Source organism: Chelmon rostratus, chromosome 19 (genome assembly GCF_017976325.1).
Source record: "Chelmon rostratus isolate fCheRos1 chromosome 19, fCheRos1.pri, whole genome shotgun sequence".
NCBI lineage: Eukaryota > Metazoa > Chordata > Actinopteri > Chaetodontiformes > Chaetodontidae > Chelmon > Chelmon rostratus.
Genome location: NC_055676.1, coordinates 18,916,876 through 18,932,929, shown reverse-complemented (window position 1 = coordinate 18,932,929; position 16,054 = coordinate 18,916,876). Strand labels below are relative to the sequence as shown.

At 43.9% G+C, this 16,054-nt stretch overlaps 1 protein-coding gene across 9 annotated transcripts in view; it reads right to left on the bottom strand.

Annotated features, from left to right (window-relative positions):
• The window catches only part of dab2ipb (DAB2 interacting protein b), a 113,912-nt gene that overhangs the window by 45,743 nt on the left and 52,115 nt on the right, over positions 1-16,054 (bottom strand). The window contains exon 1 of one of the 9 annotated variants that reach the window (XM_041959717.1): positions 10,795-11,067. The exons of 7 other annotated variants lie outside the window; for them this stretch is intronic. Coding sequence is in view for 1 of the 2 variants with exons in the window: in XM_041959715.1 (XP_041815649.1) it covers positions 4,559-4,581 (23 nt within the window). In the remaining variant the exon portion in view is untranslated. Of the gene's footprint in view, positions 1-4,558; positions 4,695-10,794; positions 11,068-16,054 lie in introns of those variants that run through there. One more of the 9 variants, XM_041959715.1, reaches the window with a different exon arrangement.

The window sequence follows — 16,054 nt, the reverse complement described above, 5'->3', positions numbered from 1 at the left end:
AGAGGAAGTTAAACTCCTGCCACAGTCAGTTTCAGAAATGTTTCATGATTCATGTCTCTGTTTCGCATGTTAGTCAGCAGTGTAATTTACGTTTTGGGTAAACCTGTGAAGATGTATGTTTTTGTGCATCAACCTGCTATCTGTCAATTGTCCTCTGCACTGGAGTGAACAGTTAGATGGGTAGCAGGAGAATATAAACAATACAAACGTCGAGCCCACGGCGAGAGACAGAAAGAAGAGTAGTCAAAAGAGGCGAGGGGGGCTCCTGTCAAATGCTGCTGGTGCAGAACGGTAGATGTGCGAGCTGAACCGCTGACATGTGGCTACAGGCCTTGGAGCCCAAACACCAATCAGGACGGCGAGAAAGGATCCAGTCAACAGAACAGCAGAGCAAAGCTGGTTCGCTGTCGAAGTCGGACACGCTGCAGAGAAAGACCGATCTCTGGAGACGGAGACAGAGGTTGAGATGGTGAGTGAGTGAAGTGAGCTGGAGATGCAGCAGCTAATGTGACAGCCCCCACTATAATCCCCTCTGCCAATAACCCTTAGAGGCAGATTTCCACACATCACATTCAGACTGACAATCAAAAACACCCTGTCTGCTCACTCATCCGTGACCTCTTTGGGTCCTGATTGGCTGTGTCGTAGATGGCCATGAAAGCGGTAATGACAGCGAGAGGAAAAACACGAAAATGTACATTCAAACAGACGGGTAACATAGATGAGTGGGCACAGCGAAGCCTGTGCTGGTCCGCATCCAGTGCATTAGCGCTTTGCAGCACCTGCGCTGCTTGACGGCGTCGGCTCTTTAGGCTCTCACAACGCCAGCGGTCTAATGCACACAAGACAAAAGAGAGATTATGCTGGGAAGAGGGGAGAGAGAGACGCTGCCCCAGGCATCGCTGCACCAAACAAGAGGGAATAAAAACTAAAGCTACAGTATGGTGTGACCACTTTTGTGAAGAAAAACCAGTTAGAGCTTTAGATGGGAGCACACATTATCTGAAAGTATAGAAGGAACAGCTAAGCACAAAGACGGCCTTTCATTTGCAGAGAGGAAGGAAGCTTTTAAAGGCAAGAATGAGACTCATGCAAACACACACACACCCCTTCCCACTCGACACACACATGCAGGAAAGGAGGGAGCTAGCTTTAGCATTTAGTATCTCCTGAATGATCAGCTCCTCTAGGCCCATTTTTAGGAGTCTGCCGGGATGCCTGACTCAGAGCGCTGGCAGAAACGCTAAAGCTTGGCTGGTAACGGAGATCAGGTGGCTGGAGAACAACTGTTGGGAGAGCTAAGGCAGCCACCGAGCCAGGCTGTCTGGAAACACACACGCACACACACACAGACGCGCACGCATCCACGGCTTGATTACAGTGAGAGCGTAGCCTCCCTGCTAGGCTGGGAGGTAATTCAGTGTAACATCTGCTAGGACACTCACTGCAGGACACCAATACGGAGCGATGAAGAGCTGCTCCGGCTGGGGTTTGGCTCTGAGGTCATGCGCCGAGTGAAAGAGAACAGAACAGCTGGCTGCGAAATACAACCGCTGGACACAGCAGATCACACGAGCAGCTGCAGAACACAGCATGCCAATTACCTGTGATGATCTGTGAGGACTGTTTCGTTGTTTTTTTTTTAACATTTGAGGTGATTTCATGAGAGTATTAATTTGTGCCAAGCTCTGCAGGATGTGACACATGTGGTGAATTCTTCTTACTCATCCTATTTCTCTTCCCAGGCGAGTTTTAGGAGCCAAGAGTCAAAGGGTCATTGAAGCATATTATGTAGCTGCTGCAGTACAACGGACTACAATTCCTCCACTGAAAGGAGCGTGTATGTGTGGCTGTCGCTCCATTCACAGTAATTACAGCAGGGGGTGAAGCAAAAATAGGACAGCCAAAACACTGCAAGGACAATTAATAATGAGGTCAAAGGGCGCACTAATGAGTAACTCCTTCAGTAGCTGCTATAGTCACAGGGCAAAGGACAAATGTCAAAATAATGACTAATGGCCTTCTGGGAACTCACCAATGCGGTATGATTGGTATACTGATTTAAAGCATGAAATTTATGGAACATGCAGGGGAAAAATCCTCATGATTGAATTTACTAGAATACACAGCTTTTTTTTGTCCTGCAGCCTAGTGGAGTAATCTGTCTCATGACTTCACGTCTGTGGCCTTGTGTGACTCGTCGCCCACACACATGTTGCATCCTCTTAACAGTAACAACACACGCGACGACGCTGCCAGAAATGGGAGGAAGAGGAGAGTGTATATGGTGGTGGTTGATCAAACTGTGCATCGATGTCCTCTTTAAAATGTTTTTGGCTTTCATTCGATAACGTCTCACATGAGGGATTAATAATTATGAAATTTCAGCAAATGCAGCGTGTCTTCACCGGACCGACAGGAAAATGGACACTCAGCATTTCTAAACAGTTTTGTTTAACTTAGACTATAAATAACAATTTGAGTGTTGGGACTGGTGAAGTCATGGGCCAGGAATTGATTATTTCATAAGCAGGCAAAATTAAATGAGCTAAAATCAATAGAATGTATTACCCTGTTGATTTGTGCTTAATTTATATATATTCTGGGTTATGTATCACAAAAATGTGTGCCACAGAATGCATTTCATAATGCACAGGAGATAAATGACTGCTAAACAATATATGAAAATGGGAATAACTGACTGTGAAAAAATGTAAATATGTCTATGAATTCGTTATTGTGCTCACAGCTAACTGTCTTAACCATTTCTTTAAATCACCAGAAACCAGCACGACAGTACACCTGCATTCATCCACACTGTGAGGAAAATGAATCAGCTCTAAACGAATCAGATACCTGATAAAATATGTGCCAGATGCTGGTTCCTGTTGAGTATGCATTTGTAAGAATTAGAGGTACTTTTGGAAACCAGCCAACTCAACCCACTTTGAAACTGCCAACAAATAATCTTGACAGGTCAGGGCTGATTCATTATTTAAAACCTAAGAAAACAGCGTTCAAAACAAAAGAAACAGCCTTTTACTTTTCATTTTGTAATTCAAAGTACATATGACCACCATTTCTGCTTAACACACTCATTAATTCTGCTCTGAAATACCACAGCGGAGAGAAGAGCGGGGCAGCGGTAGAAGACGGAGGCAAAGATAATATAGTTATCAGCGTCGTAAGACAGGGGATAGTGAAAAGCCTCGCTTAATTGGGGCAACGTCTGCCCAATTAACTGACTTATTATGTGGCTTCGGGCCATCCAGCGATTCTTACTGTTAAACCCTGAAGGGCGGCGAGGTGTCGGAGTGGTTTGAGAGACTGTCCTTCAACATTAGAGCCTGACCAGAGAAGAGCAGGGGAAAATTTGAGGTCCTGACATGAATCAGTGAAGTATTACACCATAAAATGCTATCATTGGTTATACTGTAGATGTCATATTAATAATAAACCCCTCTGCTGGCACAAACACACACGTTTTCCACTTTGAGTTTACTATTTCCCATTTGTTATTCCTCATTAGCCATTATTGATTTGTCATTTAATGGTGGAAATATGCCTGTTCTTTAACCACAAAGCTCCACAATGACATTAAGTGACTATTAGGGGGGAGACACGCACATATGAGTGGGCATAACTCAGCCTTGACCATGAGGCTGAGAATACTTAAGGCACGCCAAGGTCATGGAAATGGTCTGTGCATCTGTGCTCAAGATGCCGCTGTGATCATGCATGTTTGTAAGGCAAAGACAGACCAAACCCCATAGAAAAAATATAAAATTGTCATTCTGTTTTTTTGGCACGAGCTGAGGAAAATATAAATTAGTCACAAGAAGGCTTTTTTCTCTCAAACTGTTGCATAACAGTCAAATGCTCGGGGAACTGATATGTGCAAAGGAGTAGAGGAGATGGGGAAGTGTGTTTTTCACTTCTTGACCTGAATATTCAAACATCCCTGTGGCATTGGACAAAGAAACAGGCAAACGCTCAAGTTCACAAGGAGAAAAAGAGGGCAGACTTTCTTCCCACGCAACATGGCAAAAACAGTCTCGAGCCTATGATCTCTGCAAACACTACTTTTCCCACTTTCTTCTGGCTTTCATAGTTGCATTTTTATTAATACCAGATTTAGACAGGTGAAGCAACTTTAGCACGTAATTGGCTCTAAATTGTAAAGCGCTGTCAATACTGAGATCTTATTTGCGCTTTCAAGCCGAGATTTGCCTCTGGCACTGAATAGTTGTCGTGTTCATGTCTAAACGCGTCTTCATGCGTTTTCTCTCTGCGCCCTCCTCCCAAACTATCCAGATGTACAGCACTTTTCCTGGTTTTTAATTAATCATTTTACTTGCATAATTCCTACAGAGAGTACCGTACTGGCATATATGTAGCAAAAAATAGTTAGCTGAAGCCACAATGTGGAGTCCTGAGTGAACCGTGGGTGGATGCACAGACAGAGGTTTCCAAAAACCACAGTGTGCAGCTGTGCTGTAATCATCCACAGCAACAAGCACACCCAAGAATAAGGTATTAAAAACGAAAAGACACTTACGATCTACTGAATATGTGAAACATTGTCCAGCAGAAGCTCTCCACACTGGATCCACAAAACGCACAACTTCAGTTTGGGTCGCATTCCTCACTAGCGGCTGGTCTCAGTGTTTTCCCGACTATTTTTGAGTCTCTGGGAACGTGGCGGGAGCCTCTGCCCTCTAAGTTACACCACACCGCTCCCAAAGGATGTCTGTTGCTACTAACACACCCCTCTCCACATCCCATTTAAAAAGACAGTGCTCTTGTTTAGGACAAGCCTTCCCATAGGCCAGTGCAACATTATATTGAGATGAAGTAATGCAATAAACACCATGCTCATGGTGACGTGGGGCTATCAGCTATCCTGCAGCAAAATAGTGCATTCATAGCAACTTTGTTCTACTTTCTGGTAGTTACAGTACTTTTTACTTTTTTACTGTACGTTTTCTTCATGATTTTTATATCTTACATTTCAGATGTGGTAGTTGCATTAGAATAATCTAGAATTTGCTTTCAGATGAAAACCTTGGCAAACTAAAGTCTAACTATGCATCTAAGGTACTGTAAAGGGCAGTGCTGACTCCTGTCTCTGTTCTTAATAGAGGGAAAACAATAAAGCAAACCCAAAACAGGCAGGAAAAGCTGACAGCCTGTTATGAATGTTATTTAGGTGCGACTGTCTGAGAAATACAGCAAAATCTATATTCTTCTAGCTGAAGTCATTCCCTAGGATACACAGTTCCTCTGTCATCATCAGACCTGTCTCCCCTGCTTTTTCTCACACTGACATAGACCCAGAGTTGGCAGCCAGGAAGTCAGCAGCCTGCCTCCTCCCTCCCTCCCTGTTTCCCTGTAGCAGGAAACAATGGCTCAGCCTTCAGCACCACACTCTGTGGGAAAATGCTGGGTCCTTGGCCCGGAGAGGGGGACTCCAGGAAAAGGGAGAAAAAAGAAAAAAAAAGACGAGAGGAAGCACAAAAAAGGAAAGATGGAGCAAGAGAGGGAAGGAGAAAATGAGGCCAGCCAGGTTTAGGGAGGAGACGCATTGCCAGATGTATTGTATGCTTGGTTTTACATAGCTGGCGATGCAATGAGGGAAGACTGATGTCACAGCTAAGACATGCTGTCAAGAGACGCTTCGATTCAAACTGATGTTTGAGCTCCAAATAAAGCCAAAGCCCCAGACATGCCAGTCATCTCCTGTGAAATAATTACATAGAAGCCGGTCCAGTTTGACGTGGAACAGTGTCAGTATTTCTTATTAAAATGCTTTCTGAACAACAGGAGAAAATTTCAGCTCAATCATTCAACAGTGTGCAGAAATTACACAGACGTCATTATGTAAAAAGACCAAAGTGAAGCTATGCAGGAGCCTATAGCAGTTGTCCACCTCGACAGTGGAATTCACTGTGAACCGTACAGCTGGAAAGGTCTTTGCACTCCACTATAGGTGGACCGGTTCTCCAGCTCCAAAACAATTTAAGTATCATTTGGGAGGTGAAACTGTTGGAGGTTTCATGTGCCTGTTCCTCCTGATGCAATGGATTAGAATTGCTTGCTCTTATCACAAGTAAACAGACCTGCATGCCTTGCTGTTTTGGAGAATGGTTGGGTAAAGGTTAACTACAAAGCCAAGGCAAAGCCTGGAGACTAAACACTCAGGGGGATTTCCTCATTCTTCTGCACTCGGTCTAGATAATATCATACCTCATAGGGCTGTTTGGAGTGTGACTGCTCACATGTATAATGTGGGACAGGGCAAGGCTATTCTATCTATGGACATTTGTTTGTAATCACTGTGGCAGGAGAGAAATGCAGAAAACTTTTTCAAAATCTTCACTATTCATGGGAAAAAGGATTTTGAACAATGGCCTTCTGTACTCAGTGACTCATGTGGGTGCACAACTTTTATATTTTTCATGTGTATTTGTGCCTTAGTCTTTGCAGACACGGTTTCTATGCATGCACACACACACACAAACAAACATGAAATGTATTTGTATTCCATGTGAGAAAAAACTCATGTCAAATCGTGCCAAGGAGTGTGTGGGTGGCTACGGGCGAGGTCATGAGCCAAGTGCACAGCAGTCGACGGCAACAGGAAGGGGTCATGAGAGAGGGTAGGAGGGACGGCTAACTGTCTGTCTGTAGGCAGTCCCTGAGAGGCCTCGCCTCTGAGAAGTTATTCCCCTGCTAACTGCTAACCTGTTTAGTAGAGCACCACCTGTCTGCACAGAGGTGAAGAGAGGAAGGGAGGGAGGTAGAGGAAAAAAAAAAACAAAACATCGGTGGATACAGTACGTTCCAGGCAAGCTTCCACAAGTCTGCATCACAGAGAGGTGGGTGGTGGGTGGAGAGAGGGTGAGACATGTTGGACAAGTGTGTGTTGATAGAGGGCAGGGGGGAGGAAGGCAGATAGGAAGAATAAGATGATGAAGAAGAAGAGCAAACTCACATCAGCATTCCAGTGACTCAAGTAGAGAGAATATAAAAATGACTGCAATAAGGAGGACGGTAAGTCCAAGAATAATACCTCTTAATGCTACTGCACTGAATCTGGGCTGCAAGTAGAGTTTAATTAGATGCTTCTGCTGTTAAATTTGGGCGGTAATCTCTCACATGTAGGAACTGGGCAACGTGATGACATGTACAGACAACAAGTATGATAAGAGTGAACTGTCAGAGATTTGTTATGCTGAGGTAACTGTCTCTTTAATATGACTGGCTGCATTAGGCCGTTGTTGGCGGTGTTGCCAAGTTTTGTTAAAAGATCAGCCTAATCCAACCACAGCGTCTCTCTGTCTTCTCCTCCAGAAGAAGGTACAGGAAGAGAAGTGAGAGGAAATGGTAAGCAATAGAGGCATTACAGATCTCTCCTTCCATTCATCCCTCTATAGCCTGCCCTCCATTTCATTTTTGTAAAGCAGCTTACTGTAGAAGAGACAGGCACACAGATGAACCGGAGACGGGGCAGTGACATCAGCTCTCCTGCGTGGTTGTTTGTGTAAGAGACGGAGATAAATAGCATGAGGGCGGAAGGACAGACAGAGACCTGTACTGTAGGACTGATGCTCGAGAGCGCTCCTCTCACGTTGTTCCTATTGACTCTGCACTACGGCCTTCAGGGCAGGAGGGAGCGAATGAGTGATTCAATTATTGACAGCGCACAATGCCGCCCCATCATGAGCATATGCTCCTCTTTCATCCTCTCCCAGGCAGGGTTGAGGAGATCCAGAATAATGTTCCTGAATGTCTTCGGCTTAGCCGGCTTCAACCGTCTTTCATTCACAATGGCAAGACTGAAGACGATATTCTACCCTCCAATTTGCTGACGCGCATCGCACATTTCAAAGCATTAAAGTCACTGAATACAAGCACATGGAAATTAGGACATTTTTGTGTAAGGCCTGTCATTCTCTCCTCCTTTCATGCTCTAAATCCTTTTCAGATTGATCACTTTGACTAAAACAAGCCTAAACGCTATCTGTGTGTTTGTGTGTGTCCAATGTTCATAATCTCCTATAAATGTTTGAATCTTGCACACTTGAATGCAATTGGTGCATTCACTCGTTTTATATGCTTTATTTGAATAAAGCATATAAAATGAGCTAGACCGTCTTGATGCCAGCTCCACTTTCCTTCTCCTCCCCCAAAACAAATTAATTAAAAAACAGGAAGTAGGGGCACTTGCAATGCAAAACGACAGCTGATAGAAAAAACAAAATAGAAATGTATGATCTACTAAAACTTCACTACTACTGTCGCAAATATGAAACTTTGGCATGCTAAAAAAAACAGCATGTGATTATTGTGCATTAAAACTACACACTGTCACTGCCCTGTCCAAAAGAAGTGCCTCCAAAATGTCAGCTTTTCAAGGAAAACAGCCCTGTTTTCAGCTTGGTGACGATGCATTTTTCAAATAATCCATATATTTTGTATGCTTTACTTCTCACTCCTTCGATTTTTCTGAAAAATCACTGCATTTACATTCAATACTCTTGGATGTTCATGTGTGTGTGTGGTTACGATTAAGTCCTGTTGATTAAGTGTTAAACTGCGGCTGCGTCTCCCTCCCCCTCTCTGAACCGCCAGCGGCTCAGACCTCTTGACCCCCAGTCGAGTGGCCCCTGGGTGCGGCACTGACCCACTCCTCCCTCCCTGTAAATGTGTCTGATCAAATGCTCCGCTCCACTTCATCAGTGCTCGGTAAATCAATGGACATCACAGAGACGGTCTATGACAGAGTAATTACACAGAGACTGAATGCTCATAGAATGACACAGAGAGATGGGAAGGAGTGGTGGAAAGATACTGTATAAAGACAAGCTCTGCATTCATTCCCTATTTCCCTGCACCACAGATATATCAAGGAAGTGATTAGAATATATTCTATTGCATTAAAGCAACATCCTGGAAGGCGTATAACAGGTTATAGAATAAACTAGTATACAACTCATACATAAAATAATAGCAGACTGTCTGCGCTCGTTGTCTTCACTTCAGTCATCTTCAATACTGTTGCATTGTTTGTCTTATCTCCATCTCACACTCTTGCTCCAACTGCATGTTTAAGACGTGAAAATGACTCTATTTCTCGCTCTGCTGTCCCCTGTTACTGGCCAGCAAGCTCTGACCTAAAATAGGATTGCTGGAACATTGCTGGAAAAAACACACGCTCAAGACACATGCATATGTGCATGCAGTATGTGCACATAAATAAATGTGCACACAAACATTTGCTCGTGCATACAGACGGATGTAGTGCTCCAGGCTGGGAGGAGGAAAAAAAAAAAAAAAAAAACCCGGAATCACACTGTTACTGCATACAAACACAGACTGACACAAGTGCTTGTAGCCTAATATGTAGAAGTCAAACTCGGTTTTGTTCCGGAGGGCTCGACAGCAGACTACGATCAAGAGGACCACCAGCTGAGCTCGCACACTGAAACATATCTGAACGCTGCAGTAAACAAGCGACAGAGCCATCAAATTGTCATTTGCGTGTTTACTAAACCAAAGATGGCTTCCTCCCGTGAAGCCACCTCAGAGGAAAATAAATGTTTGCTTGAATGTTGTTCTCCAGGAACTTAACTCTTCCTGCGTAATGTGACGGGGAAGTTTGGGTGTGTTGAACAGCCACTGATGGCCTCTGTGTTTTATCCGTCCTCTGAATGAGACAAATTAAAATGCAATAACTCAAATAACTGGGATAATTAATAAAAGTTAATTACACTTGATGTGCGGCTGCTGACTAATTCCATGCATATAAGTAGCATGTTCCTTGTGTTTTACACCCACATGATATCCGCTGTGTTTGGTGCATTAAATGAGCTGTGGATTTTCACATTTGTGGAAAAAGTGGATTATTATCAGGAAATACATTTAAATCATCCATCCATGAAATGTAAATATATCTGCGATGGCCAACATGATCGCTACTAAGTCACTCAATTCCACCATGTCAGATCACTTTGAATCTAATATAAGAATATAAGATTTAATGCTACCCAAAGCCAGGACGAAATGACGACTGGCCACCAAGAAGAGCCCTTCCACTCATCTTGTGCAGACGTTACGATGTTTCTGCGATGAAATGAGCTGTTGCTCTCCGAGACTCCCAAACTCTCTATCCTTTGGACACACGGCTCTCTTTAAACTGCTAATTGCCTCCAACATACGACTCGGACTGAGATTGCTGGCGAAAACCAGCGGCTGACCTCACAGCGTGGCCCAGTCATCTGATTCGTGTTAGCTGGCTGCCCTCCGTCACACAGGCCAGCTCTGTGTGATGTTGCTACATTTAGGATGTGGTCACCGCTCACAGTCCAAACCCCATCGCTGCATTATCATCTCTGGTGTTACGCCGCTCGAAATAGGCTGCACTGTTCTGAATGAGAACCCTTTGGGACTTAAAACCAATTATATAATTATGACTGAGTATTCTGAATGTACGCAAGATGTAGTAGAGTGTGTGTGTGTGTGTGTGTGTGTGTGCTCAGGAGAGCAGCCTCCCTTGCATTGTCACTGAGAGAGAGAAGCAAAGAAAGAGGAGAACAGCACAGCTGGAGCATAACCAGCACACAGAGGCAGAGGAGCGTAAACAGTCTCTATGAAGCATCCTCTACGCGCAAAGTGTACATTTGTATTCGTGGCCACACATTCGCAGGAAAATTAATCTCCCGCCGCATGAAGCCGAGCAAACCAACACACAAAGGACGGCGAGTGACATGTGAAAAGCAGGATAACACTCACCAGGCATTGTCAGAATTCCACAGAACAATCAAAGGCAGGCGGAGAGAGAAACCGAGGCTGAGCCAGAACAAGAGGGGAGGAAGGAAAAATGCGGGGATGGATGAGGGCAGAGGCGATTTCAAAGCTCCATTTCCCCCCCCTGCTACCGATGCAGGGTGCTGCTCGCCTCTTCGCTTCCTTACTTGTGGTTCTCTTCCTCCTTCTCTCCCTGACTCCTTCTCTCTTGCCTCCTCCTGCTGCTTTAAGACAAGGGGTGGAGAGTAAGCGCTACAATGCTCTCCCTCTCTTGCTGCTCCCTCTCCTCCGCTCTTTCTCCCACCCTCTCTTGCTCACCCTGTACAGAGCATGCCCTACTTCCTGTGTTGTCTCTGAAATGGGACACACTCTCTTCTGTTTGTTTTCTTTCACTCCACATGAATGGATTTAAGGATACCCCGGACCTTGACTATGATTTGAGAACGATGATTTGTCCCCTTTTCCCCTCTGCTGTCTCTCCCCCCTCTTTCTAACTCCAGCTAAACCCTCTCCCTTTCACTGTCAGTGATTGACTGCACCTCCCATTTCTGTCTCCTTGCGCAGGGAGGAGCCTGCATATGGTGGGGGGGTGGCTGTCACATGTATGTGTGTGTGGCGCAGCCTAGCTTGGCCCTGCCCCCCCCTTGTGTGGCTCCAGTGGGAGTGTGTGTGTGTGTGTGTGTGTGTGTGTGCTCTTTGTCCCGTCAACTCCGCTGCGAGGTGTGCTGCCTTCTCTTCAGCCACTGCTGCTGCTGCTGCCACTGTTGGGACTGGGGGTGGTGGTGGTGGAGGGGTTCACATAGGCCGCCAACCTGCCCTGTGCATGGACTCGGCTCAGCTGGGAGACTGGAGCTCATGCTGGGGCTCAGACAGAAAAAACACTGTACATATGAGGCTGGAGCTCAGCTTTGGCAAAGTGACTTGGCCGACGGGGCCAGCCAAAGGGTCCGTAGTAGTGAGACTGGAATGTGGGTGGGATGGTTTTTGCCATGCTCAATTTGAGCAGGGATTGGTAGACTGGCAGAGGAGATAAGGGTGAGTTTGAGGCTATTTCTAGAGCTTACACAGGGGGATAAAGGGCTGGGGCGGGACACACCGATAAGGCAGGACAGCTGTGGAGAGCTGGTTCAGAAGAGCCATGGACAGTAATCTGCACTCCCTGCACGTCTGCAATGATGTCATCAAGCATGACATCACCCTTACCCCTTGCATGCACGCACACAAACATGCACGCACACACACACACACACACACACACAAGTGCATGTCTAAAACAAATGACCACACAATAGGGTGTGGAGGAGGGTACAAATACTGAGCTCTGAGTTCACACCCATTCCAAACAAAAGCACTGGTAACAGGCACATTGTTGGGTGTAAAATGACCAAATCATGGAAAGTATCTCAGGCGGTCACTGCTGGCCACCTGTTTCCTCCTGAAGCTGACAAATGGCTCTGCCTTAATGCTTATGAGTCACAACTGAAACTAACTTCACTATATTTCAATCAAAATCTGTAAACCTTACAGATTTTGATTGACACAGTCCCATTTTAATCATATGTATAATATATATGTAAACGATACATACATACATACAACATACAATAATTACAGGGACATTAAAACCTGTCTTAAGACTTCTTGGATGTAAAACTACTGAAGTGTAACATTTGTCGTGGCCAAAAAAAATCTGATTATAATAATATCTCAGCATGGCCTAATAAGGATTTCAGATTTATTACTTATGCTTACAGTCAGAGTGAGGTCAGCTGTAATCCAGTGCAATGAAAGGGGAGCATAGTTAGCTATGATTTTGTATTCTAATGCATATTAATGCATTGACTGGTTTAATAAATAAAAACAAAGTGGAAACCGATTTGTAGTTTGTTAATTTGTTAAACATCAAACCTGTCATGCAAAAACACAGTTCTGTTAGCTCAAACTAGCTAACAAAAGGCAGTATTTCAGCATTGATTACTACTGCTGGGTTGAAAATATCGATCCGCCAATTTTAAATCGATTCTCATTTTATTTTTAAAAAATCAATTCTTGCTTCCAAAGAAAGATATATATATATATATATATATTTTTTTTTTTTTTCCTTGGGTGAACTTTAACCCCACCAGTGACATGACCATTGACTGTATAAATAAGGACGTGACTCGCGCAGGCTTCATCTGCAGTGCTATGGTCCCGTATTCCGTCGTTGAAAACCCGGGCTTCAGGCGGCTCATCAAGGTATTTGCAGTGAGCTGCACTACGCTATGGTGACACGCAAACGCATGGCTGAACAAGTTATCCCAAACATGTACATGTATCAACATTCTGGGAGGGGGATTGGTCCTTGCCATTTTCACTAGTCTTATAACCATCATTAACTGCCAATACTTCATTAATTTGCTGCCAAATGTCAATACAAAACTATTTTTTAATATGTTGCACAACTAGACAATCAGGAAACAGCTCAAAAAAAGGTTTTAATAACACTAACCTGAAACGAATCGATTCTGGAAATTTGAATAGATATCCAGCCCTACTGATTACAGCGAGAAGAAAAATAAAAAACCTAAATTGAAATGATAAAACAAGTCTTGGGTGCTTTATATCCAAGCTGCTGCCCTCAAATCATACATATAGATTTTAGCCTTATTATGAAGCTTTCAAATTATTAGGCATCACTATTTTCCAAACACCTGTGAAGGAAATATTACCTTCAACAGCCAGTCCAACAACACACTTTAATTCTGCACAACGGCAGTCATGAACATAAAAGAGAAACTTCTGCAACTTAGACTATGTCATGTGCAGACAATGACACGCAAAAAATTCTGCGAAGGTGTCATTTGAAAAATATGCAGCATTTTCTGATAGGACAAAAGTGCAGTCTGAGTGCACAAAGCTATTTGAGAGGGTTTTCAAAATGCACAATGACGAGGCAAACGTCTGACCCAGCTAACAACGGCAGCACTCAGAGAACTTAGTCTTTTTTAAAGCGATACTGAGATCTGTCTGGCGCCATCTCATCTCTCCTGCACTTCAGTTTGTGTGCCTGTATTTACAATTCCCCATGTAGCACGCATGCAATGCAGTGCAACGGTAGCCGTCAGTAAAGAATGCAATAGTGGGAATCAGACTCCAGGAATCAGTCTAATAGATGGTGACTGATCCCAGAGCATAATGTGAAATGTGATGCACCTTTGATTTTAGTGGTAGCCCATCCGTGTGCACAGAGGAGGTGCTGTGAGCAGGCAGAGAGGTAAACAGCCAGTCTCGACACCTTAAATGTTTGTTTCTAACTAGGTCACACTGCATCGGTGGAGCTGTGCTGCTGTTATGCCACATTTACCAGTCTCTCTCTTCTGCTTTTTTTCACCTAGTTTGATTCAGTTTGGGCATTATAAGATAAACATTAGAGCAACAGCATTTTATCAATAGAGCGCAAAAACGGGTATTTATCAAAAAGAATGATAAATAGCAGCAACAGTTCCCATATTATTGAATGTTAGCAGAGTGTGATCTGCTAGACGTGTGATCTTCGTATTAATGCATTCAGAAGAAGTTAAGGCTGAAATATTAACTTAGAAATTAAGAATAAAACAATAAAACATGGCTGGAACATTCATATAATAAAGAATATAAAACAGCAATAAGGAGTAGAGTGAATATAGAGCCAACTAGAGATAGTGTTACTTGAGTCGAACCCAGCCTGTGCTTCTTTTCTATCAATGCGTTTACTTAATAAAGACGTGGGTCACAGTGTTCGAGCCTCAATACAGACACATCCGTATACCACAACGGTCTGACCTTGATGAGGCAGCGTCTGGAGGAGGCACAGTGAGTAGTGGATAGAGAAGCGCACCGCGAGCCCTTTGAGCTTCATCACTGCTGAATCTAAGTTTGAAGTGCTCTATCGCAGCAAGGATTCTCAACACTCTTTATAACGGAACACTTCATTTAGATAGACGCAAAACAGAAATAACAGCAGGAACGTGCAATTCGATAAAGGTACGAACTGAAAATTGTTGATGTGGTCAAAGAGGTTGATGTAAGAAGAGAGGTCAGAAGACAGCAGGGAGGTGATGATTTTACGCCTTGAAGGGTTCCAGTGATGCAGCATTGCTTACACACAGGAAGGCTATTTGACAAGAATGAAACATTGAGTGTTTTGACAAGTAACAGTGGGCTTGTGAACAAAGACTGTGCACTGGCTCTTATGAGGTAGTGCAGTCTGACAGGTGGTCAGCTGATTCCTCAAACTTTGTAAGTCAGCTTGCACACACAATTGGTCGCTATGTACATTAACAGCATTTTCAAAGGCTGACCTGCCAATGAAGCAAAACTGATAACCATTCCACGATGCACTGCACCACATTTTATATATGAAGAAACAGCAAGGCGACACTGCACCTGTCATTGATGCTGCAAAATGAATAAGCTACTGAGTGTCTATCACACTGGGAGTCGTGAATGAGTGAATGGGGAGTCATTTCTGGACACAGCCTGAGTTTGGTTGCCGGTGATGTGAGCCACCTGTGACTTGAATCAATCCATGCAAAATCAGAAGGACCAATCAAAAATCTGGATGGAGGGCCAGCTTGCCAGATTACTGCTGGCTTGCATTACAAACAGGAACAGAAGTGAGAAGGGATGATGCTCGTCAGACTGCTGAAACTTGAAAAGAGGTTTGCCTTTTGCAAATGATCTCAACATACTGTCTAGACAGATGGCAACTGACAATGTAAAAAAAAAAAAAAAAAAAAAAAAATCTGCAAGAGCTGAAACTTTGGTGAGTTTGGAAGCAGTGCACAGTTTTACCTTACTCTTTCTCCTCAAATCACCCTTTACCACATGCATAGTCATCAGAGTACACGTAAAACTACACCTATAGGCTGAAATATGTTTAAGAAGAATGTTTAAGACCTGCATTGCGTTTTGTCCCCATAAGGAAGATGAGTCCGCACAATGTGACTGTGTTACGTAATACATGCCCACAAGCACACACACGCACACACACACACACTAGAGAAATGAGTGAAAGCCGTAGTGAGCAGTAAAGCGGCAGAGAGGCCTGTCAGTGAAGTGAAAGTGGTGAAAAACCATGTAGCGTCATCACTATGGTAATTTAGTGGGTCTATAAGAGTCACTGAGCACCATCTGGACTGTCAGTGCCACTGAACTCTTTTATGTGTCTGTCTCTGTGTGTGTGGTTAGTCAATACATAGAACTTATTTGGACGCCCTACCCA